The sequence below is a fragment of the Buteo buteo genome, chromosome 12 (genome assembly GCF_964188355.1).
Source record: "Buteo buteo chromosome 12, bButBut1.hap1.1, whole genome shotgun sequence".
NCBI lineage: Eukaryota > Metazoa > Chordata > Aves > Accipitriformes > Accipitridae > Buteo > Buteo buteo.
Window position 1 is genome coordinate 29,227,069 of NC_134182.1, and position 26,270 is coordinate 29,253,338.

General features: G+C 40.3%; 1 protein-coding gene across 1 annotated transcript in view; it reads left to right on the top strand.

Moving 5' to 3' along the window:
• The first annotated feature begins 6,917 nt into the window (after positions 1 to 6,917).
• PLD5 (phospholipase D family member 5) overlaps positions 6,918 to 26,270 on the top strand; it is a 194,765-nt gene continuing 175,412 nt past the window's right edge. The window contains exon 1 of the mRNA XM_075043188.1: positions 6,918 to 7,103. Coding sequence (XP_074899289.1) covers positions 6,918 to 7,103 — 186 coding nt within the window. The remainder of the gene's footprint in view (positions 7,104 to 26,270) is intronic.

The following is a 26,270-nucleotide window of genomic DNA, read 5'->3' on the forward strand; positions in this document are numbered from 1 at the left end:
ACAAATACAGATGAATCACTTTTACTTCTAAGTAAGTTCATTGCAATTAGAAAACAGTTTGTGTTGAAGCTTATGATACTATAGCTTGCAGCTTGACATTATTGAGCAGGAAGTTTTGAGCTAATTTCCAAAGGGCAGTTATAATTTAGGGCATTTTTCTGTGGTTCAGAGAAATAGCTTCAAAAAATTTCTGCACTACGAAATTAGGTAGACTATATTGAAGAATAATTTGGAGGCACACAAATTTCTGCATTAAAAGATTTTGGATTATTTTAAAGTATACTCTTTTGTATGGTAGAAACAAGATATTATAGGAAGAAAAAAAGTCTTACAGGTAAGAGAGCTCTTCGGACACTTCCTGTTCTAATAATTTTTTTACTGAAAATTTTCCTGAGTAAGTACACATGTACACTACAGATGTACTCCGTTATTTCAAAAAGGAAAAAAAAGTCTCTGTGCTGTTTTACCCTTTTTGGAATGCATTTCTTCCTTTGTCCTATATTAATGCATTGTGAGAATATACTTGGGGGAAGTTTCAGAGTGCTGATCTTAGATCCTGTTCTTTCTCTATATTGCCCTACCAATCTAGCTACAAAAAAGCATTCACAAACCTTTTCTTCTCTTTGTTTTACTTGCCCCACTCTCTAACTGGATTTTCTTTTCTTTACATTCTTTGTTGTTTTATGTAGTAACATTCATGAAAGTTTGTTCAATTTTTCTCTCTCCTCCCTCCCTACACTTCATATTGTGCAGATGTAGAGTATATATCCCTTGTTATCAACCATAATTTACGTATGTGTTGAAAATAAAAGTGAAAAAGCATTCCTCTGTCGCTGGAGAACCCTTCTTCTGCTGGTACAGTTCCAGTTCACTGGAAAAAATGTTGTCCCTTACAGAATTTTTCCTCTGCTGACTACCACTCCTCTGGAACAATTTTATCTATTCATTTCAGAACAAGAGTACTCGAGAGCTTAGATCTTGTCAGCAGTCTGCCTATTGTGCTTAGCTGAACCAACCAGATAAATTCAACATGAAAAACCCAAGCTGAGATAGACGTGAACCTACCCAGTAAATAAAAAAACCAGCTAGTGCCCTTCACACAAGCGTAAAGGGTCTCATTCTCAGGGGAGGTGGGCAGGCATTACTTGCTACAGATTTATTTTAAAGAAATGTAGGCCAATTTTTGCCTGTGGTTACACCTTTATTATACAATTACTTTGGTCTTGTGACTCTGGTGGGGACATAGAGGTGTAATGGAGAACAGAATCTGGCCCCATTTCTATGTGCCACTAATGAATGTTATTTTAAGGTGCAGGATGAAATCTTGTCTGGACAAGATTATTGAGGCCCAGAACTGAAAATGTTCTTTGGCAATGTGTGGAGGGAAGAATGAAAGAGAGGAGAAAGAGAAGGCAGAGTTGTATTTGAGATGAAAGATATATATTCTGTCACAACCCCTGGTGAAAGTGAGAGCATCCCAGTCCACACTGGTATGCGTTCAGCGCCCTCTTAGATTATATGGAGGTGGGAATGATGCCACAGGAGAAAAACTGTAGCCCTGGAGTTCTAGGTTAATTGGAAATTTTGATGATATTTACAGAATAATCTTGTATTTCAAATGGGAGATGGACTAGTTGATCTCTCAGATATTTTTATTTGGTTTCTAAAGGAAACAAAGCTCATATAATTATTCTATTTGTCGTCAGTCCCAGACTGATATGTTCTAAAACATGTGGCTGATTTCAACCATATCTGACAGAGGGGAGATGTCTCAAGAGTAATGATGTTCCTAAGAGGTGGTTGTTTTGTGTGTTGGTTTTTTTTGGTTTATTTTTAAATCAATGATTATGCAAAGAAGAAGGAGTTCAGGGTTAAAATTTGAGGTAAGAAACACAGAAGAGTTTGATTAATAGCTGAATCCAGAAAGACATGGGGAGGCTAAAGCAGGGAACATTATCAGTATTAGATAATGTTTCCATGTTATTTCTGAGGTAGGGGTCTAATATGTTCATAACCTGAAATCTGAAGCACCTCCAGATCCAAACCTTCACTGTAACCTTAGCTTCGACCCTACCATTACATACTTGTGACTTCAATTCCTGTCCATAAACTGAATATACAGATATTCTGTGTTCAGTGTGCTATGCTACATAGGATTTGGGAAAGCAACCATGCAGAAATTATTTACAACTCTTCATGTAACACTCTAGCTGTTTTCTTACTGTTTTCTTACTTTGCATCTAAAGAGTTTTACTGTTCTGATCCTGTGCATGGTACTGTGGGAGATCACACTATAGGGAAAAAGCCCCCCCCTCCCCTCCCAGTCCTTCCCTATGGCAAACCCATGTTTCAGTGATTGGCAGCTGCTTCCAGGGCAGGAGCTGGGAGACATGCATGGCAACCCTGTTAGCATAGAGGAAACAGAGCACTGCAATGGGTGTTTTCTTTGTAGGCTGCTAAAATTTGGGTGGCTAGGCAGGAGCTTGTGGTTTGGTAATTCTAAAACTGTTTGAAAGACTAGTAATTTAATCTGGGACCTTACAAAGATCTCCCCATCTGAATCCTGTTGGCAATTCCTAGATGAGAAAGGCAGTTCGGCTGGGCTGGGTAAGAAGGTGGCAGTTACCTTCCTGCCCGGCTGCCAGGCACAGTCCTGCCATAGAAGCTTCTGTCAGGCACAGCCCTCTGACTGGACACCAGCTGCAGCCTGCAGGCAATTGCTGCCTGCTGTTTTGGTCAGGTGTAGTAAATTCTAAAAAGTGGGCCAGGGCTTGTGTGCAGTCCAGCTCTGCAGCATAAATTAGTACTTTGTACAGAGGCCTTGAATCTATTATAGGTGCAGGAATGCATGTGTATTAGCTATTCAGCCATAATAAAGTTTTGCTATAGGAGTTTTTATATTTCCAGGTATATGCCATTTGTCGATTAAAGGTTTAATGCTCTTGTGTATGTGCTGTATTGCTAGAACCCCTTTATAAAAAAAAAAGTGTTTAGAAAGCTGGAGCACAGGGAGCAGCTCCTTTAAAACTTGTCTGGACAAGATTTTTGGAAGAAAAAGAAGCTGTCTTTAAAAAAAAATATATTGTAGCCCTACCTACATGTTTCTGCTGATATCCTGATTATTTTCTTCACATTGGCCTGAGTTAACTCTGCCCCCTACAGCATTCAGCCCCTGTTGGTATAGAAAACGGTATAGAAAATGGGAAGTTTCAGGAGTTTCTCTGAGCCTTGATGTTTAGATGGGCAGCGAATTAGAGAAAATTGTAGCGTGAACCACAATAAAGTAAAATCATGTTATGATATGCATGACTTGCATCTATTGCTAATGATGTAAGTATGATGTTTGTAATATCAGTCACCCTTGCTGCTGTAGTCATCCAGCTATGGAAGCAAAGGGCCTTGACAGGAGCAGGTGTTTGGGTAATTCTGAAAATTGCATGGAAGAGGAAGACAGCAGTTTAATCCAGCTCACACAGGTGATTGAAATTGCTGACCTACTACAGACCTGATTGAATTTTAATGAGCTGAATTATCTCTGAATTAAGCTGGTTGATATGCTTCTAGTTGTGGTTTGAACAAACTTGGTTTTTTGAATAGGTCCAGACTGGAAATAAACTGGAAGGGAAAATCTGGGAAACAGCTCTTTAACTCTTTTCAAATTAGATTAATGGCCACGTACTCACTAGGGACTAAGATTGTATTCTTAGCTTGTTACTGTGCCTGAATAAAATTTTCATGAAAACACAAAAATTTATAGTTATTAGACTACATTTTCCCACTCAAAATCTTTCCTTCTTGGGATTAGGCAGCAACAGAGGCTTTGTAAGCATAGCTTGCTCATATGATTTTAATAGACTTGTTCTGGGCTTCTTTTTCTCTTTTTCTCTCTCATTGTTAATTAGAATAGGACTGGGGTAATATTAATGTTGGCAGCAGTAGTAGTAGAAAGGCACATGCAGCACAAAGAACATGTTTGGAAAGATGAGCAAACCCACTTTATAACCTAGAGGTTAAAAGCAACTTCAGCACTCCATTTTGTGACTGCTCTGGATAGGCAGAAAGAAGTTCGTCTGGCAGATGAGAAGGCTGCTGGTAGTGTAGCTAGGGAAGGTAAGATAAACTAACCCTACAAAAAAGCTAAGCCTATGTTTAAAAAAAAAAAATCCAAATACGTCATATATGGAGGAATGGGACAACTTATTGTACTGAAGTACAGTGGCATATTGATTCTGGTCTGTCATAGTATTAAAGGATGGGGAGGAAAGCAGGTGGCAACTGCAGAGTGCTACTAAAAACTTTTTTGTTTAAAATATTTGCAAGTGGCATAAACAAGAAAGCCCAGAGGAATAAGGAAAAGGTCAAAGTGCTTTATATACCGCTATAGAAACAATGTGAAACTTCTCATGCAAAACCAGCATAAAGCAGGCTGTCCTTATTTATAGCACATGCCAACTTTTTCTAAGAACATCAGCCTGATTGTATATTTGAAGAAACTCAGAGGCTTTTTCTTTTCTTTTTTGGCTGAATGTTTACATGTATTCCAGTTCTTGTGTAGTAGGTGCATCCGTGAGCATATACAATTCATAAATGGGCATCTGCAGCTAAAGTTCAGTTCAGCAGGCTTTTAATCAAGTTATTCTGTGTGAGCTTAAAACTACTGCAGCTGCGATATGCCATGCATCAAATCTCAGTGCCTTCAGGTGTGTCTTGCATGCAGTAGAGTCACATGGTCCTAATTTTTGCTCCAGGTGTTATGAGAGTATATTGACGATCTTGGAAATGCCTGGATTTACTCTACTAACTGAAGAAATTAGAAAGTTATTAGAAAGCGAGCTGCAAGTCCCTTATACTGGTGAGTAAAAATTATTTGCATATAACATTGATGGCTCTAGTTGTTGCTATTTTGTTACACTTTTTTTTTTGGTAGTAGTAGTATTTAGGTAGGTATTATGAAATTGCCTTTTTAGTTTTAGAGGAAAATGCTCTACTTTATGTTCCTACCAAACCCCTGCTACTGTTCTGTTTATTTTTCTAGCATTTCATGATACTAGTATTACCTGTTAATAATAATCCTCAATTATGAGGTGTGATGCGAGTTTTGCCTTTATCCTTAGAATTTTGAAAGGAAAAACTTCATTATCTGTCTGGTTTCTGAATGATATTTTGCAGTAATACACCTTGAGCCCAATCATAAAGATATTTTAAATCTGCCTTTTGATCAGACGGAAGTTCACCCCAGATCAAGTGGTTAGTAGAGAGCTCTTCTACAATGTTCTCACCAACTAGTCTGAATGAAGTGTTTTACCATTCAAAGGCTACTTTCAGTTAACTGGATTCAAATGTAGATCTTTAGTTCAATATCGCTTTATCTGAACAGCTACATCAGTTTGGTTCTCTGGCAACCTACAAATTGTCTGCCAGCAAATATTCACCAGGAGCTGAAATGCTGTTCTGAGCTCCAATAATTATTTCTTGGTGCTATGTGAGAAAGTTTTCTTGTCTGTGCCTAATATAGCTTTGCAGAGTGTGTGGGCAATTAGCGAGGTGGCTTTTCATAGCGTGAAAAAGGAAAGTCCTTTTTTCTGCTGGAGCAAGTTTGAGCTAGATAGCAACACATACCAACTTCTACTAAAAGACTCGGCAATGGACTACAGACCCCCCCCCCCCCAAAAAAAAAAAAAAAGGTCTTTTATTTAATGAGACAGGTAGTAGGGTGTCAGGCACCTCCGGGAGCGGGCACTTCGGCGATGTTGTCCAGCCGGGGCCACAGAAGCGCCCTGATTTCTGAGGTCTGGCGCTGGCTGAGCCGCTGCGGAGGGCGAGGGCTTCCAGGCAGGACCCGCGCCCGGAGCCGGCCGGGGGGCTCCTGCCCGCCCCGAGCCCGGCTCCGGCCAACCGGGCCGGGGCTTTCGCCTCCCGGCCGGGCGAGACGCGCTCCTGCGGGCGCCGGGGGAAGGACCGGCAGCTCGCTCAGCTTACGCCTCGGAGCCCCGGGAGCCCCTGCCCGGGGAGGGAGGGAGGCCGCCCGGCGAGGGAGCGGGGCCGGCGCGGCGGCCCCGGCGCCCTCAGCCCCGCACCGCCCGCTCACCGCGGCGGGGCCCGGCCGGCGGCCAGGGGCGAGTCCCGCCCCGGGCAGGGAGTCGGCGCCCCCGGGGGTCGATCGGACAAAGGCTTCCAGGAGAGGCAGCGGCAACCGGCCGCCGGGCTCCGGGGCGGCGGGTCGGTCTCCGCCGGGACGGGGGGAGAGGGGACGAACGAAGTTCCCCGCGGGCGCGGGGAGGCTCCTGCCCCCCCCTCCGCCCCCCGCGGGGGCGGGGAGGGAGGAGGAGGCGGCGGCGGCGGCCGCTTGCCGGGAGGCGAAAGCGGGGCGCTCCCGCGGCGCTTTCTGCTTCCCCGAAGGTGGCTGCCGGGGAGGGGGAGGCGGGGGAGGAGCCGGCTTCCTCCCGGGCGGGCGGCGGCCCCTCCACTGCGCCAACCTGCAGGCGGGAGGGCGGGAGGCGGCAGCCCCGCCCGGCCTCCGTCTGCGCCGGGCCGCGCCTCCCCTCGCCTCCGTCCCGGGCAGAGCCGCCGGCCGCCGCTTCCCGCTGCGTCGGTCCCGGGCTGCAGCTCGCTGGCGGCGAGGGCGACGAGCGGCGGCATCTTGGAGCGCCTTCGTTCCCCGGTGCCCTTTCGTCTCTCCCAGCCCGCTCCTCTCTCGTACCTGCAGCCTTTCCTTCCCCCTCCACTCCTCCTACCTGGCCGTTCCTCCTTTTCTCCCCCTTCTCTTCCCGATTTCTGTTCGCCGGGGTGGTTTTGCGTTCCTGCTCTTTCTTCTTCCTCCACCCCGTTCTTTTTTGGACCCTCTTCGTCTAGTGCCTCTTAATTTCTCCTTTTCTTCTGATTTTTTTTTTCCTTGGACTTTGCCTTGTCATGTCAAGATGGAAGTCAGGCATGACTGGCTCTCCTCATCCCCCCACGAGGGCTTCGAGCAGATGAGGCTGAAGAGCAGACCCAGGGAGCCTTCCCCAAGCCTCACCAGAGTAGGTGCGAACTTCTACAGCACCGTCAAGCAGCAGGACTACAGTGCCAGTGTCTGGCTGAGGAGGAAAGACAAACTGGAGCACGTAAGCCAGCTTCTATTTCACCCCCGCCCCCCTCCCCCCTTTTTTTCTTTCTTTCTAGACCTCTGTCTAGGTACTCTGTTAGGCTACCTCTCTACCAGCTTGGACCCCAGAAGAAAAGTCTTGCTCCAGTAATTGGGCAGGGCATTTCCCAAATGGTAGAGAAAGGAGCTACTTAGAGGTCCCAGCCTGGTCAAACCTGAGGTAAATATGATGTCAGTACAGTTCCCAAACCACATGCAAGTCTCTTCCTAACTAGAAATATTTTTTAATGTTCTTGGCTTATTCATTCTTCTATTCCCGCAAATTCAGCACTGATGTGGGAGGAGAAAGATTGGGATGGTGCAGATGGAGGTTAGAGCATTATCTCACGGTGATTATAATGTAGTTCTAGAATTGCTAAAAGAAAATAGCTTTTTTAATTCTAGCTGTGATCTCTCCTCCTCCCCCCCCCCCCCCCCCTTCTTTTTTCTTCTTCTTCTTCATGCATGGGACTGAAAATATTCAATCTATGTGGGGCAGAGGAGATTTCCTTCAAGACATCTATTCCTGCAGCAGTAGTACATGACTTAACTAAGTGTGTTTGGGACCACAATAGAACTGATACTGTGGATAGCTCTAGTGAATATTTTATGAGGATTTAAGGTGCTTCTAAGTATTCCTGTCTCAGATGATGTTTGAAAGCATTTTTCATGTTACTTCTAACAGCAAGGAAATGGGCTGAAATGACCTGCATACTGTGTAAGAGTTTTCTGAATAGCTTATTAGGTGAAACCCATTGTTATAGCTTACAGTACAATCAAACCAGGAAACTAGCTGCATTTACAGGGATGCAAAAGAATGTGGATGGGTTTGCATAATGCAACAGTCTGCCATCCTTTAGTGAGTAATTTGCAATCACAGTCACGTTGACTTCAAGATGCACAGAAAAATATTTCTTGTGGTACAGCCACCTGAAGTCTCTTTGGATAGAAATGGTCTCACTACAAAGATAAATTGTCCTTATTACATGAAAATCCTAGATGGCATAGTAGAGTCCTTTAAAGATGAAATCTGAGAAAAGCTCCTCTATCAACTAGTTCATAGAGTATTACCCTCCCTTCCCACTAACCTGCAGAGTATTTTATCCCTGTTAGTGAAATTTTAAACTTCAATTGTTTACACTTCTGGGGAAATGACAAGAACTGATGAACTGTTGGAAATATCACATTTCAAATGTTGAGAAAGCTATTGAATCCTATCTGCCTTCTTACACATGTTTTTGTGATTCTTCGCACTAACAACAACGCATCAGAGTAGTAAGCTTGTAAGCAGAGTATTCTCCCATTGTGAATCAACAAGAAAGGTCAGTGCCTTATCTCAGTATAGCTAAAACACAGAAAGCACAGAAATTTGAGCTCTGGCTTTTGTAGCAGGGTTTTGCTACATGTGCTTACATGTTGATATGTGTCATCAAATGAATGATTATTAATTGGGGGGCAATAATCTGTCAACATCTTGACAGTTAACTGCTATTTTGGTAGTTGAATATTAGCATGTTCAGATATCTGTATTGTGAAGCATACAACAATATAAGCATGGACAAGCAAAATAGGCATTAACTTGTTTGGAAATTACAAGTGCAAAACCTTTATTTAGTGTGTGGTTTGGCTGGTTTTTTTTTTGTTTGTTTTGGATTTTTTTTTTATGAAGTCAGTATTTTGTCACAATAGTAATCTTCAATAACCCTGCAGCATTGGTGTGAAAAGCTTTTTCTCTAATCAGTTTGGTATGAATGCATGTTCTTTTGAGGGTTTCCCTCTCATTTCATCCAGTTATTTTTATTCCCAGAGCCTATTTGAACAATGTTAAGGAAAAAATTGGAACATTGATATTTCTTGCTTGCCATGAAGTATTTATTTCATTGACATTCATTGTGAAAACCCTGCAGTACATTAGATATGCTAACAGTGTATATGTGAAAATACTTTGGTTTTATGATTTAAGGTAACTGCTTTACCCATGAGTGTTGTAACAGACAACCTATTGCATAGCTCCCCTTAATGAATGTAAATAAAATATGTATTAATTTCTAGATTGTATTTTGCTTATACAGTTTTGGAGCAAGGTTGTTATTTTCTATTTTCAGATAAATCTTTGTGGGTTTGAGTGTTTTCTTGCCAAAGAAGTTATTTGCTACACTCCACTCTTCCGCTCCAAAAGACAAACCAATTAATTTGAGATACAGCATTTTGAATGGTACAGTCATTGATATATGATAGCTTATGGCCAATATTGGATAATGAAGATATACAAACTTCATGAGGTGGATGGAGGACATGAATAACATTTCATTGCAACTCCCTCTGAGATAATCATGTTACTTGATACCTACAAAGAAAATCAAAATACAGGGAGTGAGCATTCATGGAGGCACTGATTTTGAAAGTATGTTGTCATAAATTTGATGCTAGATAATGACAGATATAGGCAGAAGAAGGATATATACTGAGTGTAAGTCAAGATATGCAAGAACAGATTTTGAAGTTTCATATGTACTCTTTAGGCCTTGTGGAAGGGGTTGGGTTTTGCTTCACTGAAATTATTTCTTATATCGATTTCAGCATGGTTGTAATAGGGATAAAATTGGGCCAGTATATTTTGTACGCTGCTTCCAGTAAATCCTTGTAGGCCACAGTAGATATATTATATTGACTTCCGTTAAAGCCAGTAGCATGACGTATTCATGTGTGACACTTCTTATTAACCCATATATAGTTTGAGGGACTAAAAAACATCTTCTGAAATAAATTTTTATCAAATTGTTTATATAAAAAAATTCTGAAATACACGAACAGTTTGTTTCTGGATTTCAAAACTGTAACAAAGTTGTGAGGTTTGGTGTTGTGGGTTTTTTTTGTTTGGTTTGGGATTTTGTTTGTTTGTTGTTTGTTTTAAAAAATCTCAATTTGAGGAGTGTGGTAAAGAGGTTCAAAATTCAAGTCTTGCCGTAACTCTTCTAAAAGCACAGAACAAGTTCAGGTGTACAAATATGATAGAGTTTCTTTAAAATTGTTCAAAACTTAATTACTGACTGACCACAGAGGATGTCAAAGTCTGGAACGTATTGCTGGCGTCTTGCTAATTGATTGTTCTTCAAATGGATCTTAATATAATGTGTCTCCGCATTGGCTAATTGTTTATGTGGGTTATCTTTTTCCAAGTGGCAGTGACACAATTTGTACCACACAAGATCTGAACACAACTCACCCCTGTTTTCTTTTGTGAACTCAGATGCTGTATTTAAAATTAAATGGGTCTGCTGTAAGATGTTTAAAGATAGGCCAATGAGGAGTTTTTTCTGAAGTGAGGCCTCAGTGTACATGTGTGCTGCAGCTAGTGTGTTAAAGAGCCATATTTTTAATGGAGGAAATTACTAGAGGTGTGAGGAACTCTGACATTGCAGTTGTGACCACAGTGATGTTGCAAACCGTTGGCTGAAATTCCTGCAGATTTGAGATTTTTCAGATTCTATGTGTCTGCTTCAGCTGGTTCCTCTTGCGTTTTTGTGATGTTGTTTGCCTGGTACTGGAAGTGTTGAAGTGAAAACTGCTGTTTGAAATATTCTTAAAGTCTCCTTTGCATAGTGTTTTTTTGTTTGTTTGTCTGGTGTTGCCTTTTTTAATGAAATGTTAATTGGTTAAGAGAAAAAGGAGGAGGAGGTGGGGACGGGGGGAAAGAGTAGCTAACCTGATAGCCTTTAGCTGGTGGGAGTTACCTATGTCTGGTTTAATTTACAGTAGCTTTCCATCATGCCTGTGTATCCTTCAGTAATGGCAAGTACTGTATAGGTGCTTTCCTAGTACCTCAGCAAAGAATTCTAGAGGAGTTAATTTTAAATAATCAAAACTTAAAAGCAGAACAGATTTCTTTTTAAGCTATGACAGATATGTTTCAAACATGTATTCTTTTTTATGACAAATACAGGTATTCCTTCTCAAAGATGTAGCAGTAGTCTTTCTCTAATAAATTTAATGATTTACTTAATTATTTTAAAACATTTTAAAAATTATGTTTTAAGAAACTGCTTCAAGACTGTAACTTTTGGAAGACCTGGTATCAGAACAGTTTTATTTCCTGGAGATCCTCAGTCTGTTACCTTTAGTATTATCATAATTAGGAGAAGTTATTGATAATTCTTGCATCATCTCTTGCTTTTACTTAAGTTCTGATCAGTAGCAAAGGCAACATTGGGATTTTCAGATTCCAAGTACTCTTGCCGTTATGAGAGTTGACTTGACCAGTTGATGTTATGCAGTTGATCAGCATACCGCTATCCTTTGGCAGCATTGCTACCCAGAGAGAAAAGAGGCTATGAGTTAAAGGGAGGGCAGTGTCGCATGGCAACAGAGGCAGATATCTAACATGCAAATGTTAGGCCTAAGACAATTTACAATGCTGCCCGACAAGCATGGCTGTGGTACTTCTCAGAGCCTCGTGACCAAATCAGAAATAAAATAAAACTTTAATTCACCTGTCGTCTTTATAAAAGTTGAAATCCCAAATCCAATTCTGCTAGTTCATTTTTATTATTCAAAAACTAGTAGTTCTCTTAGGCAGCCTTTCCCCCTGTCCCCCTTTTCTTTTCTTAGGATACAGGAAATTCTTAACAAAAACATTGTTAGACAGTTTAAAATTGCATTTCTGCTCTTGCATGTAAATTAGCAGAAGTGTTAAAAGTCAGAGGACAGATTTATAGGCTTCAGAATTTGACATCCTAAGGATGGCAGAAGACACCATGTGCATAGCTATGACCTGTAACATGTAAACAAAGAAGGTGGATGTAGCTTGATGTAAAGCAAGTAACAGTAGTAGAACTCAGTCAAGCCAAATCAGTTGCTGGACAGAGCCAACAACTTTAACTTAAGGGAGAATAATAAAAGGATCTAAATCAAAATTCAAAAAATCATTACACACATTTGCAAAGCAGTCTATGTCTTTTAGTAAATGCAAACACATGGCTTTTTTGAGTTAAATGAATTGACAGAGTCTTTTGCATTAAGCAGGTATAAATAATTTGTCATCTGGAATAATGTTGGGTACCAAGAGGAGCTGAGTGCACCACATGTGAAGGTACATAAATGGGGACATTTCAGAGGGTTCTAAAGAGCTGGTTTCCAGCATTTGGAGCTTTTTGATGGCATGGTTGCAGATTATAATTCCAAATGTCTCTCTGGTCCTGGAGATAGATATCTATATTTAGATTTCATCATTAAAATCAAGGGAACAAACTCCATTAAGAAGAGGGACTTTGGCTTTTTCTCAACAGAAGACTGACATTTGGAATTGCCTGCCTGCAACAGTGGTACTAGCATGCATTGAGGTTCTTGCTGAAGTAGTAGCAAGCTGACAGACGGTGTGTGGAGGAATTCTTCTGTTGAAATGCTGCTTTCCTTGAAGGTGTCTTTTGCTAGTAATGTTTTGCAGACAAACATAATTAGAGAAAATAAGTGTTCAGGGAAGTGGAAAAAGGGGACCAAAATCATTGAACAGTGTTGGGAAAATAGTGAATAGCATTTTAGGCAGAAAATGTAAAACTGTTTCTTTTGAAAATACTATAGGGAATTTGGAATCTTGACATTCGGAGGGGAAAGAATACCTTATTTCAGTAGCTGCCACACATAGAAGTCATTTCATATTGCAAAACAGTGAAAATATGATACCTAATAGTTTATTTTTCTCTTTCTAGTTGTGATGGGTTAACCTTGGTTGTCTGTCAGCTGTCCACCAAGCCACTCTCTCCCTCCCCCTCCTCAACAGGACGGGGAGAAAATGAGAAAAAAGATCTTGTAGCTGGAGGTAAAGACAAGGAGATTGCTCACCAATTACTGTCACAGGCAAAATAATCTCAACTGGGGGAAAATTAATTTCATGTATTGCCAGTTAAAAATAGGGTAGGATAGTGAGAAACAAGGACAAGACTAAAAAAACCTTCCCCCTCCCTGCTTCTTCCCAGGCTCGACTTCAGTGCTTTGTTCCTGACTCTTGACCTCCTTCCCCTCACTCCCCCAAGTGGCACAAGGTATTGGGGAACGGGGGTTTGCAGTCAGTTCATAACTTTGTCGTTTCTTCCTTCTCACACTGTTCCCCTGCTGTGGTGTGGGGTCCCTCCCATGGGATACAGTCCTTGCCAAACTGTTCCAATGTGGGTCCTCCCCACAGGCTGCAGCTCTTCAAAAACGGCTCGAGCGTGGGTCCTTTCCATGGGGTCCAGTCCTTCAGGAATGGACTGCTCCAGCGTGGGTCCCCCACGGGCTGCCCTTCCTGCCAGAGCCTGCTCCTGTGTGGGCTCTCCACAGGCTGCGGCTTCCTTCAAGGTGCATCCACATGCTGTGGCGTGGGGTCTTCCATGGGCTGCAGGGGGACAACCTACTTCATCACGGTCTTCATGGGCGGCGGGGGAATCTCTGCTCCGGCACCTGGAAGACCTCCTTCCCCTTCTCCTTCGCTGACCTTGGGGTCTGCAGGGCTGTTTTTCTCACATGCTTTTAGTCCTCTCACATAGCTGCTGTGCAGTGTTTTTTACCCTTTCTTACATATTTTAGCAACAGAGGCACCACCAGTATTGTTGATGGGCCCAGCTTTGGCAAGCAGAGGGTCTGTCATGGACCCAGCTGGAACTGGCTATGTCCAACGTGGGGGCAGCCCCTGGTCTCACAGAGGCCACCTCTGCAGCAGCCCCTCTCTACCAAAACTTAGCCACGTAAACTCAATACACTAGCCTTGGAAGCTACTCTTCTTTCTCTGACATATGAGAAAAACTTGAAACATTGCATTAATCTAATGCATCAGTTCCGATGATTCCAACATCAGTCATTTTGAAAGTCCAAATCTCTAAAGCTAAAATTAAAACATTTGAGAGGCATAGTCCCTGTAACAGGATTTATAGTGTTTGGCTTCATGCTGTTGCACAAGAAAACAAAACAACTTGAAGTTTCAAAGTTGCACTTAAAATTGATTTATATATGCATGTATAAATTTAATTCAACTCATTCAAGACTTTTTAGAAATGAAGTTTTCTCGTTGCTGAACAAAAGACCTAAACCTTAGGCTATGTTTGTTCCAGATGCTAACTTCAGTAAAGATATGGGAAAAGTGGTTTTCACTGCTATGCCTTTCCTAATGCTACCAGCATTAAGGAAAATCCAAATTGTTTTTTTTTGCTACTGTCATCCCTTCTTTTTATCAGTGTTGACCATCCTTGTTTAAGGATTTTGAAAAGGCAGCTTCAGAAACTTGCAACTTAATCTCCTTGTCAGTTACACAAACAAATACTCCGCAGTCGTCAGTGGTTTGGTCAGGTAGCAGACCATTGGCAGTAACACTTTTAAAGATAGCAGGAATAGTTAAGACACTAGGAAGATTAACCTTAATGAATATCTCCTCACAAGTGCAATCACTTCACCGTCTCTAGAGGATGCCCGAAGAAACTAGTCTCTGGGGCTGAATGTTTAGCTTAGGCCTTCTTCCATTCCAGAACAAGGAATGCTAAAATGCTGCAGTGAAAATCTCTTTACCAGACTATCCAAAGATGGAAACAACAGACCAACTCATGCCAATGCTTAATAAACCCCACTTCACTGTCATTCAAGATGGCATATACTCTTAATCATTCCTAAAAAAAAGTCTTGTGCTGGCAGTAGACTTGCTAGATCTGTCACCCCGATGGAGCCCTTTCCTGAGGGACATGCTTATGACTGCCCACCTCTTGGCTCGCTCTTTTTGTAACACTGTTTAAGGTCCGATTCCCAGGTCTTTTACGTAGTTTCACTACTGAGAGGAAGAAAACCAGGCGCCCTGCTAATGTCTTGGAAGGTCCATATATCCTCTTAAACTGAATATTCCCTCTGTCATATTTCAGAATCTGAAAGGAGGTTTCTTAAAATGAGATTTGGATGTGCTTTTTTAAATTTTTGCATTACTAGATTTTGCATTACTAGATGACAGCTGTTAGAGTGAAAAAGTATAACATCAATTTTCCAGTGCAGTGACAGTCCTCTGGTGTCTGTAACATTGTGTAGTCTGAGTGGACAATCAAGTTGCTTGCAGTATGTCCTTTGCAGTTCTTGGGAACTAGAGCAGATTATTTGAGGATATATCTAGACTAGGCAATAGGTATATAACCCCTAATCAGCCAAATCAGGGACCTGTGCTGCTGCTTGCTCGTGACCTGTATGCCCAGGTCTCCAGAACAGGGGAACAATGAAGTGAATGTGTACCTAGGTGTTATTTTATCTGCTGGGGATGCAGTTGAGCCATTTATTGAGAATGGAGGCACTCCCAGATTCACTGGTCTTTAGTGTTATAAAGGAAGTCAGTTAGCCTACTGTTCCCTCAAAATGACTTAAATACTGGGCTTCTTGTGATTGTCAGACTATACTGTGCCTTAGTGGGCAGAAGGGCCACTCCGCTAAAAGTGAAGAAATATGTGCAGGGAGTTAGGAGAACCTCAGAAGTTCAGGAGGAAGAAGAGAGGGAACGAATGATGCATTGGTGCCAATGAAGTGAATTAATTTAATCAGAAATTAATTTTTATTAGATCACAAACTTATTCCTAGATTTTTTTGGATGCTTACCCATCAAAACATCTGTTTTTTTAAGAATTTTACTTTTTTAACTTTTGCTCCTCAGAATTCTTTCACTTATATAAAAGCTTTCCATATATAACATAAGATTTCAGTATTTTTATAGGGATTTGGCTTAATTTGTTTTGATCAATGCATTGTGTAATTTGACTTTGTAGATAATATCTAGCCCTGGACAGGGAAATATCAGAGTGGTATTTTTAGCAATACTTCATTGGCTTGCTCTCTGAAGACAGGGACAAATTTACCTTTTTTTTCCACTTCCATACAACCTGTAAACCCTCTTCCCTATCTGCAGTATTTGTTGATGAATGTAGTTGTGCATTTTAATAATTTTTCTTACTAAAACCAAGAATTTAAAAAAAACTTAGTAAGTTCCATTTCTGACTGCATGATGTCAACATAATCAGCAGCTTGTTTTATAATTTATATAGTTGTTGCAGCTCATAAATACTAGTCATTCTATTTTAATTTTTTTTTGCTATTTATATTTCACTATTTACAGTTGTAATGAAATTTTTAATAGAATAAAAAAGGCAATGTATTTGAGAATTGCTATTAATAAAACAAATAGTGATTCAGATGATTCCTGCCATTCTGATACATTAAATAGGCTGGATTTCCCCAAGGCATTTTAAACTGTTTGGAGCAGAACCAAATGTGGAACAGTGCTGAGACAGCGATTTTGACCAGTTTAACTTTCATGATCCTGTTGTACTGCAATAAAGGCATATTTACTTGGGGTTATACTCTAACTTGATTCTCTAAAAGCTAGTATATGCTGTAAAAAGCCTATCATAATGAGCAGATGTGCGTTTTTGAAACACGTGAATGAGTAAAAGTTAGTAATGTCTTCAGCACTTTCAGCCACAGTAAACATGATATGTCTCACTAGTGCTTTTCATGTTACAGAAATTGTGCTGCTGCCCATTAAGTTCCATGACTGATCCTTTCTAGGCAGGAGTGTTTTGATAAGGGAATATGCATTTTGTGCGCTGAACAAACTTCAGGCATTACCTCAACTGAGGCTACCTACTTTCTTATGGGAATGGTGTTAAAGGTGACAGTGATTTGAACCCCGTTTCCTCAATGCAGTTTGTGCACTTTTGATCTTGTTCCAAAGCCATGGTAAAGTCGCCATTGACTTCATTACTACAGATTTATGTCCTGTATGAGCAAATTGAGAGAAGACTGTGGATCAGCTCAGCTGTCATGGATTTGGGGCAAAAAAGGAAGTTCGATATATCATGCTAAGCAGTTGGAGGAAAAATCTGTCCCAGAGTCCTCACCTTTTCTTGAGCCTTAAGTCTCTGGATCATCAGGCTAGTTGCTGAATATATTATTTGAGAACAGTTTGCAGTTAGCACAAAGGAAAATCCTTGACAGGCTTTGAAAAGGACAGAAGACACCCTAATAGAAGTGATGGGATGTAAGAAACTGTAAGGTCTATGTGAACATGCAAAAAATTATATAGATCCAGTTGCCCACCATTTAAGTCCACCTTAAGATGATTCAGAATGGAGAATACAGAAGTAAGGAAGTCAAACAGGTGCATTTGAAACTTCAATTATCTGCCAAGACTAATGAATGGATACCTAAAGAAAACTCAGAAAAACAAAGCTACTGTGAAATTATTTCTTTGCTCCCAATTAGAATACTTCTGTTCCTCATTGGAAAGTGTAGGTGAAAAAAAATGCCATCATGCTAAAAACCAAATCAAACCTAAACTGGAATATGATCTCAGTTTAGTGATAGCAGGCATTGTCTGTTTTCATGGTTTGTGCTCATCTAAGTGGAAATGTGCACCTGCTTTAATGGTAATAATTGGGGAAAAAAACCCCAAACCCAAACCAAAAAAACAACCTGTTGCCTCTTGTGGAAAATGAATTTGGTGAGCAAATAGAAGAATGTGCGTGAATGTGACTGGTGGCTACAGTAAAGATAGAGACTCTTGTCAAGTTCTGCTACTTCCCCGTAGTTGTTTATTGGGGAGGATCCACAAGCATCTAGAAAGGCTTGTGTTCCTGCAACACTAAGTCAAACCCCAAGTGATTGGAGAACATATAGAAATTCTGAAACAGCATCTTTCCTATGGCCTTCTCATGGCTGCTGACAGAAGTTTGCCTGTTTAGCCTCTTCATAAGCAGTGATAAAATAGCCAGCATAAATTAAGTTGGAAAGATGGGTGAAGTGGAATAAGTTAGGGCTAAAGCTCTGTCAGCTTGCTCTAGGACCTGAACAGCTCTAAGAGCCTAATCAGTATGATGGGTGGGGATTTTCTGTCTTTATAAACAGAAGTTGATGTACATTTGTAACCCAGTGCTGCCCATTCACTGTTACCTTCTGGAATAAAGTGGTTCAAAGGTTTCAAGCCAATGGGTTGGCTGAGGTATCAATCACACTTTTTCCTTTCTTCCCCTAAATCAGTACATTCAATAACTTCTTCCTGCTTATTAAAGAATTGTCTTATGGCCTGCAGCAGCGTGTTTAGTCCTGTAAACTCTAATATTGAAGGTATGCTATCTATTGAGCTTTGTGGTCTTTGATGCCTTATAGAAAAGTAGTTTCTCTAAGTTTTTAACAGGATTCATAATGCTAAGTTCTGGTAGGATAGTGCGCCTATCCTTCGCATCATTTAGAGTTGGCTTCAGTCAAAGTTTGAAGTGTTTGCTAAACTGTGCTATTTCTCCATGTATCTTTTCATGGAAAACCAGCATGTTTTATGAAGAGTCAACTTTTGCTATTTGCTAGATAAAAAGGCATTTGGAGTCATGCATATGGTCCTGTGCGTAAGTGCTGTTCAAAACAATATGGGATGAACTATATTCAATGCTGCCTCTGCTGGATCTGTGATTTTTACGTCCCTGAGAAGATGTATCTTTTGAGTAAGTCCTGTTATGTAAATAAAGATTACATAGCTACCCTGGCTGGTGCAGCTGATGGGATAGTTCTAAGGAAACACAACTTGAAAACGAATGGCTTAAAACAAGCAAACAAAAAGAACGCTGAGGAATGAAAGCCCAACAATTTCAAAATTATTTTCAATTTTAAACTATTTTTTGAGTGATTTGTTTGTAGAATGTGACTTACATGAAATCTGTGATGCTGAAGACTGATCGGTGCTTATTTGGGATGCCATGAGCATCAAATGATATTAATACACCAAATGCTGTTTCAGGCCACTACAGTGAGCATGATTTATTTTTTGAATAACAACAACAATTCCTTTGGATCTAGCATGAAACAAAGTCACTTAAGTGTTTTGGAAAATGCTACCCTTTTGAACAAAGCAATTTCCTTTGTCAATGTGAGCTGCTGTCCCTGCAGTCTTTTCTTTCAATTCCCTATTGGGTATGTGGCAGGCAGATAGCAGCTAACCCTTTCTGTGTTATTTTATCCCATTCGACACAGTATTGTTCTCTCTGAGCTTTGTTGTCATGGCTTAGTTGCATCCAACTCCTGCTGCAGAAAGCTGGAATGTGCCAGCCTGTATTCTCTGGTTGTGTGGTATATGGTCTTAATGCGCATCAGCCTAAATCAATTTGTTTCTGCAACCATATGACAGCTGAGTGCTGGAATTTCAATTTTTAAAAAATATTTTTTTCTTCAGTTTGTGCACTTTGTTCCCCTAGTCTGTCTGTGCTGGGGCTGTTCCAAGCATTCTGTTTGGCTTTAAATAACTGTTGCTTCGTATCCAATTTTTAAAAGCTACGGTATTGCACAACTGTTTCCCTTTTTACTTCTCCAAGGTTGGATTTACCTACCCAAACCAAGGCCTTTGGTTTTCCCTTTTTTTCTATGATTTCAGCTCATCACTTCTTTCATGATGCTTAATTTTTAAATTATTTTTCTTTATTCCTTTGTCGCCACCCTGCTTCCCTGCCCTCCCTGAACTTCTCTGACAAATACACAGCCCTATTTTGGTGTGGCATGCCACCTTCTGCAATGTACCTTGTGTGGAACTCCCAGGGAAAATAGGGTGAGTGAAATATATGGAGGATTTGCAGAAATACAGTTCTCTTACAAGGTTTATACATACTTTTTGTACTGGCAGGGTAACACTTTCTGAAGTTCTTAAGTGATTTAAACTAATAAATCATGAGCATGCACTTTTGAAAACCCTGAAGTTATAATGAAAATGGGTTTCTGAGTTATGTGACAGTTTGAGTTGGGCAACAGCCTTGCAAGTGCAGTCTGTAGATCTAGTAACATAAAAGGCAATGATTACACTAACAACAACAAAAGTTTTTGCCACCAGTGTGACTTTTTTGTGTCAGCCAACATGTTCTTTCAGAATCTTCTCTCCTTGTAATTAAATGAGAGCTTGGATGTTTTCAGTGCAGAGAAATGTGAGCAACTGTACCACTGTGCCTTGAAAGGGATATGAAAACTCTTTCCCAGTATTACGGAATCTGTTTTCTAAGAGATTGTACATTTATTTTTATTTTTCAGAAATAGACAACTGAGAGAGTGCGTCTTTTGAAGTTCATTTGTGCAGGTAGTAAATAGGATTTTTCTCTTATCTAGGGAGAAATTTGCGGCAGATGTAGAAAAGTTTGTTTATTATAGGAGCACCACTGTATAGTAATACTTTCTAATTTACAGGCCACAGTACATAAGACACATGAAGTTTTTGAAATTTGTGTATGTTTTAGCTCTCAGGTTACCACTGTATGTTGTGTTTGTGTTGCTTTGTTTTTTTAATACATTGCTTAAATAAGGGGGAGTGGTATTTTTGAAAGACAGTAAGATCCCTTCCTGTTTGAACTAATCTGGTGACTGTATTTGAGCTGTTGCTCAAATTTTTTTTTTTTTTAATGCTTGTTTCTCCAGTATTTAGAAGACTAACTTTTTTTTAATAAGAACCTTCGCAAATACTTGTTGCTTTGTTTATTCATTTTATGATTCTGTTTGGCATCAGATGTTCTAAGTTTATTTCTGGATATCATTAATTTTTGATAGCATATCTGGCTAATTTCTTCAGGCTCTGAGCATGGAAGTTCTGATGTGAGTAGAATAGCCCAGCTCTGATGGGCATTTGATTACCACCATGATGGAAACACCTTTTCAAAATACCATTCTAGATAATAATTGCATGTCTAATTAGAGAAATGATGATGATGATGTAATCTGAAAACAACATAACTGCTGGTAGTGGCCTCTCTTCTTTGAGTTATGTTGGATTTATAGTAGCTTATTTTAGCCCTACTTAATTGACTTTAATTACATGTCTATATATGTGTATGCTTTTAACTGTTGAGATTGATACTGTAACTGATAGGTTTATTGTATTTATTACATGTTTACCATGCATTGTGTTGGGTTTTTTCCTTTTTGATTAAAAAAAAAAGGCTTGGCACCAGAAAGGAAGGTTGTCTTATTATATTGTCCTGGCTGCTGTGCTTTGCAGGAAGGGGGACATGAGTGATTTTTTGAGAGCAAGAGCCATGAGGCCTGGAGAAGCTTTTAGGGTGGAGGTGAGACTAATGGAGAAGGAGAAGAACTGGGAAGCTTGAAGGAAACTGTAGGCTGGAAGATTCCTGAAAGAAGAAGAGAACTTGCTTGTAATAGGATGATGATAGAAAGATAGAAGCTCTTTTAGGGCTCTGGAGGTGAAAACATGAGGATTGTTCAACTGGGCCTTTGAAAGCTTTTGGATCAGGTAGCCAAATCAGAGGCCAAGACCTACCTTGCAAAACAATAGGGCCAAAATTTATTTTTCAGAGTTTTCCATGCAGTGGGTTCAAGTTCTAGGTTCTGTATTAGCTTAGTATTTTTGTGCTAGCAATTAGAATAAAGAGATGGGGCGGGGGGTGTTTTGAGTTTTTTTTGTTGTTGTTGTTGCTGTTTGGTTTTGTCTGTTCTTTTGGTATACTCACTTTGGTATACACTGTGATTTCACCTGAAGGCTGTGGCTGAAATGAAGTTCTGTCATGAATGTCCACATAAAAATCGGCCAAATGTAGCAAGATGAGAACAGAAAAAGCAACTTTTGTTGTGGACTCCTTGGAATAGTGGGCTCTGAAAATATACATAAATGTTGATGCAGAGATTTGATATTTTTTTGGGTTTTGGTCGTGTAATAAACAAATGTATTTTTGAACCACAGACTCCAATGTCTGCCTGGGATATGTGGAGTCATTGACTCATTTAGCTAGCTTCTGTTACATAGCTTTAAGTAAGGAATGTGGAAGTGTCCTGGTTTCAGCTGGGATAGAGTTAACTGTCTTCCTAGTAGCTGGTACAGTGCTGTGTTTTGAGTTCAGTATGTGAAGAATGTTGATAACACACTGATGTTTTCAGTTGTTGCTCAGTAGTGTTTACACTAAAGTCAAGGATTTTTCAGCTTCTCATGCCCAGCCAGCGAGAAAGCTGGAGGGGCACAAGAAGTTTACACAGGACACAGCCAGGGCAGCTGACCCAAAGTGGCCAACAGGGTATTCCATACCATGGGACGTCCCATCTAGTATATAAACTGGGGGGAGTGGGGGCGGGGGATCACCGCTCAGGGACTAACTGGGTGTCGATCGGCGGGTGGTGAGCAATTGCCCTGGGCATCATTTCTACATTTCAATCCTTTTATTATTGCTGTTGTCATTTTGTTAGTGTTATCATTATCATTATTAGTTTCTTCTTTTCTGTTCTATTAAACCATTCTTATCTCAACCCACGAGTTTTACTTCTTTTCCCGATTTTCTCTCCCATCCCACTGGGTGGGTGGGGGGGGAGTGAGTGAGCGGCTGCGTGGTGCTTAGTTGCTGGCTGGGGTTAAACCACGACGGGAAGCTACACAGACCACCAAAAAGGGCCACTCTGTCTTTCCAACAGCTAGAGGTATTCTAATTGTGAGTTAATTTTATTAAAGTCCCAGTGCAGCTGACTAGTTGTTTGGTAGTTTTCATTGGTTTAAATTTTTTAATTTGTGATTCACTGTGTGTCAGTGAACACAAATAATGCTGTGTTCAGCTTGCTTTTTCTTTTTTTTTTTTTTTTAATGTTTGCTATCTGCAGAGAAAGCATATAAGTAATTTCCGGATGGCTATGCTAACACTTTTGACATAACCCTTTGCAAATGTACACTTGCATAAATATTTCTGAGGTGAGTTTTTTTTTAATCCAAAAAAAGCCCACTCTGAATGTCTGTGTATATGGATTTCACCTGAAAACAGAGGTAAAATAAAAATGGGGCTTAGTTTTTTTCAAATGTTGATTTTTCATACATAATGGTCTCACCTGACTTGTTTAAATATACTTATCCTGAGATGCAGGGTTTTTAGTTTCTTTCTGCAGTCTTTATGTCACATAAACTGCTATTGATTTATGTAAAGATTCAAGCAGTTTTCATACTGCTTTGCAAAGAAAAACTGCATTAAAAGTGGAATACCTTCCTGAGGATTCTAAACCAAGACTACAGAAATGAAATAATGTTTTTTCTAAGTTATTGGCTACCATATAATCTCTAAAGTTATTATACTACTTGAAGCATGTAGGGAGAGCAATGCAGTCATTTCAATCCCAATTTTTTCCATGTGAATAACCCATTACATGCTGTGACTAGTTTCCATTTGTCATTTGAGTGACAGCATTGTCTTCCAGATAGCTGAAATTCTTCCCTTTCCATGGTGTTTCATGAACATTTTCACTTTGTGTGGGAAACACCAGTTGATGTGGATATTTCAGATAAGCAGGAAGCTTTTTTTTTTTTCTCCTTCTTCTTCTTTCCTCTCCTTTATGTTGTGGGAGAGGAAGAGAGAGAGAGAGAGTATGGATAAGATCATCAGGTCCAATGGGGACAAGTGTTTTATGACCTGGAGTTACTTCCAAGTACAGTATTAATACCAGGTACAGCAACAGCAACAGTTTCAATTCTTAAATTACTTTCACTAGGTTTTCATTGTTGATAAATCTAATTTCCAGTTGCAGATAAAAAGCATTGGACTGGTGGGTACTTGAAGTAATACTGGTTCTTTCAGTTTCTCAATCCTGAATTCATGACCATGTATTCATCCTAATGGAAAACCCAATGTGGACTAATTTCAACGACAGGAGAAGGTGTTACTTAAAGCTCAAACTGTCTGCAGAAAGTTCTCTAAAACTCTTAAGAAGCTGCTTTTTTCCCCTATGTATTCAGTTTTGAGGGGGTGGAGGTGTTGATTTTACAATTGCCTTTTCATTTTGTCTTATCTTTTGGCTTCTTGGACATAGGACCAGTTTGTTTACTTTGCTTTTCTAGAGGCAATGACAGATACCTTGTTCTCATAGACCTCAAGAGAAGTTATATACTGCTTGCCACTTGGAGAACCTGTTTCTGAGCTGCCTTTTTTTTTTTTTTTGTTAGTTGATTCAATTTGATGTGGTTTTAAGGATCTTTGTTTTAAACTTTTTTCACCACCACACGTTTTTTTTACTCTTAGAGGAAAATTAAATCCCTATATTCAGCTAAGGATTTAGCTGAAAAGTTGTGAGATTTTTGTTGTTCTGGATTTCTAGACAAGATAACATCATCTTTTGCGTGACTGTCTGCGTAACGCTTTATCAATGCCAGCTAATTAATCCATTTGCTTTTGCTGTGGACTAATTTTGATTAATTATTTGAAGGGAAGCTCATTCTTCAATAGTTATGTTGGTGCCCTCCCCAGTGTGGGACTTTACATTTGCCTTTGACCTTCACAGGTCCTGTCAGCCCATTTCTTGAGACTGTTGAGATCTGTCTGAATAGTAGCCTTGTGTTGCCCATGAATGTGCTGCAAGCCACTCTGTCCAATTGTCCAGGTCATTAATGAGACATTAAACAGTACTGACCCTGGTAGCGATCCTTGAGATACTCATGTAGTATCTGGCCACCAGTTGGCCTCTGTGTGCTGACGACAATCCTTTTAGCCCAACAGGTCATCCAGTTTCCAACCTGTTTTATATGGTTATCCAGTGCACATTTTACCAGTTTCTCTGTAAGGATTATATGGGAGGCTGTTGGAAGCCTTGCTAATAGCAAGATAGGCAATATATTCTGCTTTCCTCTAGTCCACAGTCATCTCACACAGAAGGCATTCAGGTTAGTTGAATACAATTTGCTCTTGGTAAATCCAAGTTACGTCCACCTCATCTTCCTCACTTGCTGTCTTCCTTCTTGAAGTATGAAAAGCTTGACCATTTGGCCTCTCAGTGGCTAATTCCTGAGCTTGGTCCCATTTTGACCGTGGGAAATATTTGCCATTTCCAAGTCTAAGAAAGAAGTGGATGTAAATTCCTCCCCTGTACCTACTCTTTAGCACACCTGGTTATTACCTTCACAGGATGACTCCCAAGACAAGTGGTCTGCAGTTTGACTGTTACTCTGATTAAGAGATTTGAGACCATATTTGTGACTAATTTTTTTTTGTATTAGAGAAAGGAGTATTTAACAGTAGCAGTGCTACTTTGAGACTCAAGATGTTGACTAAGTTTCCTCATCTGCCAGAAGTTTCTTCTGTTGTAAAGTTAGCTTAGCTTAACTTCCTTGAAGTTTGCCTGGCTCCAGGAGAATGGCTACTCCTAGAAGGAGCAATGAAGCTGAGCTGAGCAGAGGAAATGTTGTTGATTTTTCCCTTCATTATGAGTTTACATTCAGTTTCTAGATTGAGTCTCCTGAAGTTGGCCTAACCTAAATAAATGTTTTGGGCATAGACAGGGAATAAGATCTCAGGACAGTGTTTTACTTGCTGTTCCTTTTGAAGGTAGAGTGAAAATGGGCTTTGTGTTTTCCATGTGACCTTGGGCAAGATATCATACTCTCACAGCAGCTTGTTTCTCTGCATGTATAATGGACTAATAGCATTACTCAGCTTTTTATAAAGGTTGTGAGGATATATCCAGTGAAGATGATGAAATACACATATGGGCAAGTTGTGAACCATATGAATACTTACTACATTTTTCCTTTCAGCTCTCCAGAATAGACGGTACACTGGCAATATTAGATGTAATTCTATGCACATCTCATCTGGTCCGGTAGCAGGTTGATATTGAGAAATGATGCCCAGTTTCCTGAGTTGCAGGGTCTGCCATCTTCCTTGTGTTGCTGCTAATGACCATGTGGCCAGAGGCTAAGCTGATCAACTTGGTGATTTTTACAGAAAATTTACTTACTTTTCTTCCCAAATGAAATTGCTAAATTTCTTTCAGATAGGTGAGCTGACCTAGCAATCATGTTGCTGCAGGTGAGCCAAATTTGATGTAGTGGAAGGAGCAGGAATGTGAGAAGAGGAGGGGAGCTGATCAGAAATCTCCCTTTTGATGGTTGATATACCCAGGTTAGTTGAAATGCAAAGCAAAATAACGTCTTTAGGGATGTGTTTGACTTCCTCATGGCCTCGTACAGAGCATTCTTTGTAGCTCTCTGTCTCTTTCAGAGTAGGAACCTAGATGGCTGTGGCCCAAGGTTGCAGGCTATTGCAATACACAATGGTATTTGAGGACAGATTACTTCAATTACCTGTTTGTTCCAAGTCAATATCAAGATTAACCATTATCCAGGTAGCTTTCAGAATGTAAAATTCTACTTACCTAA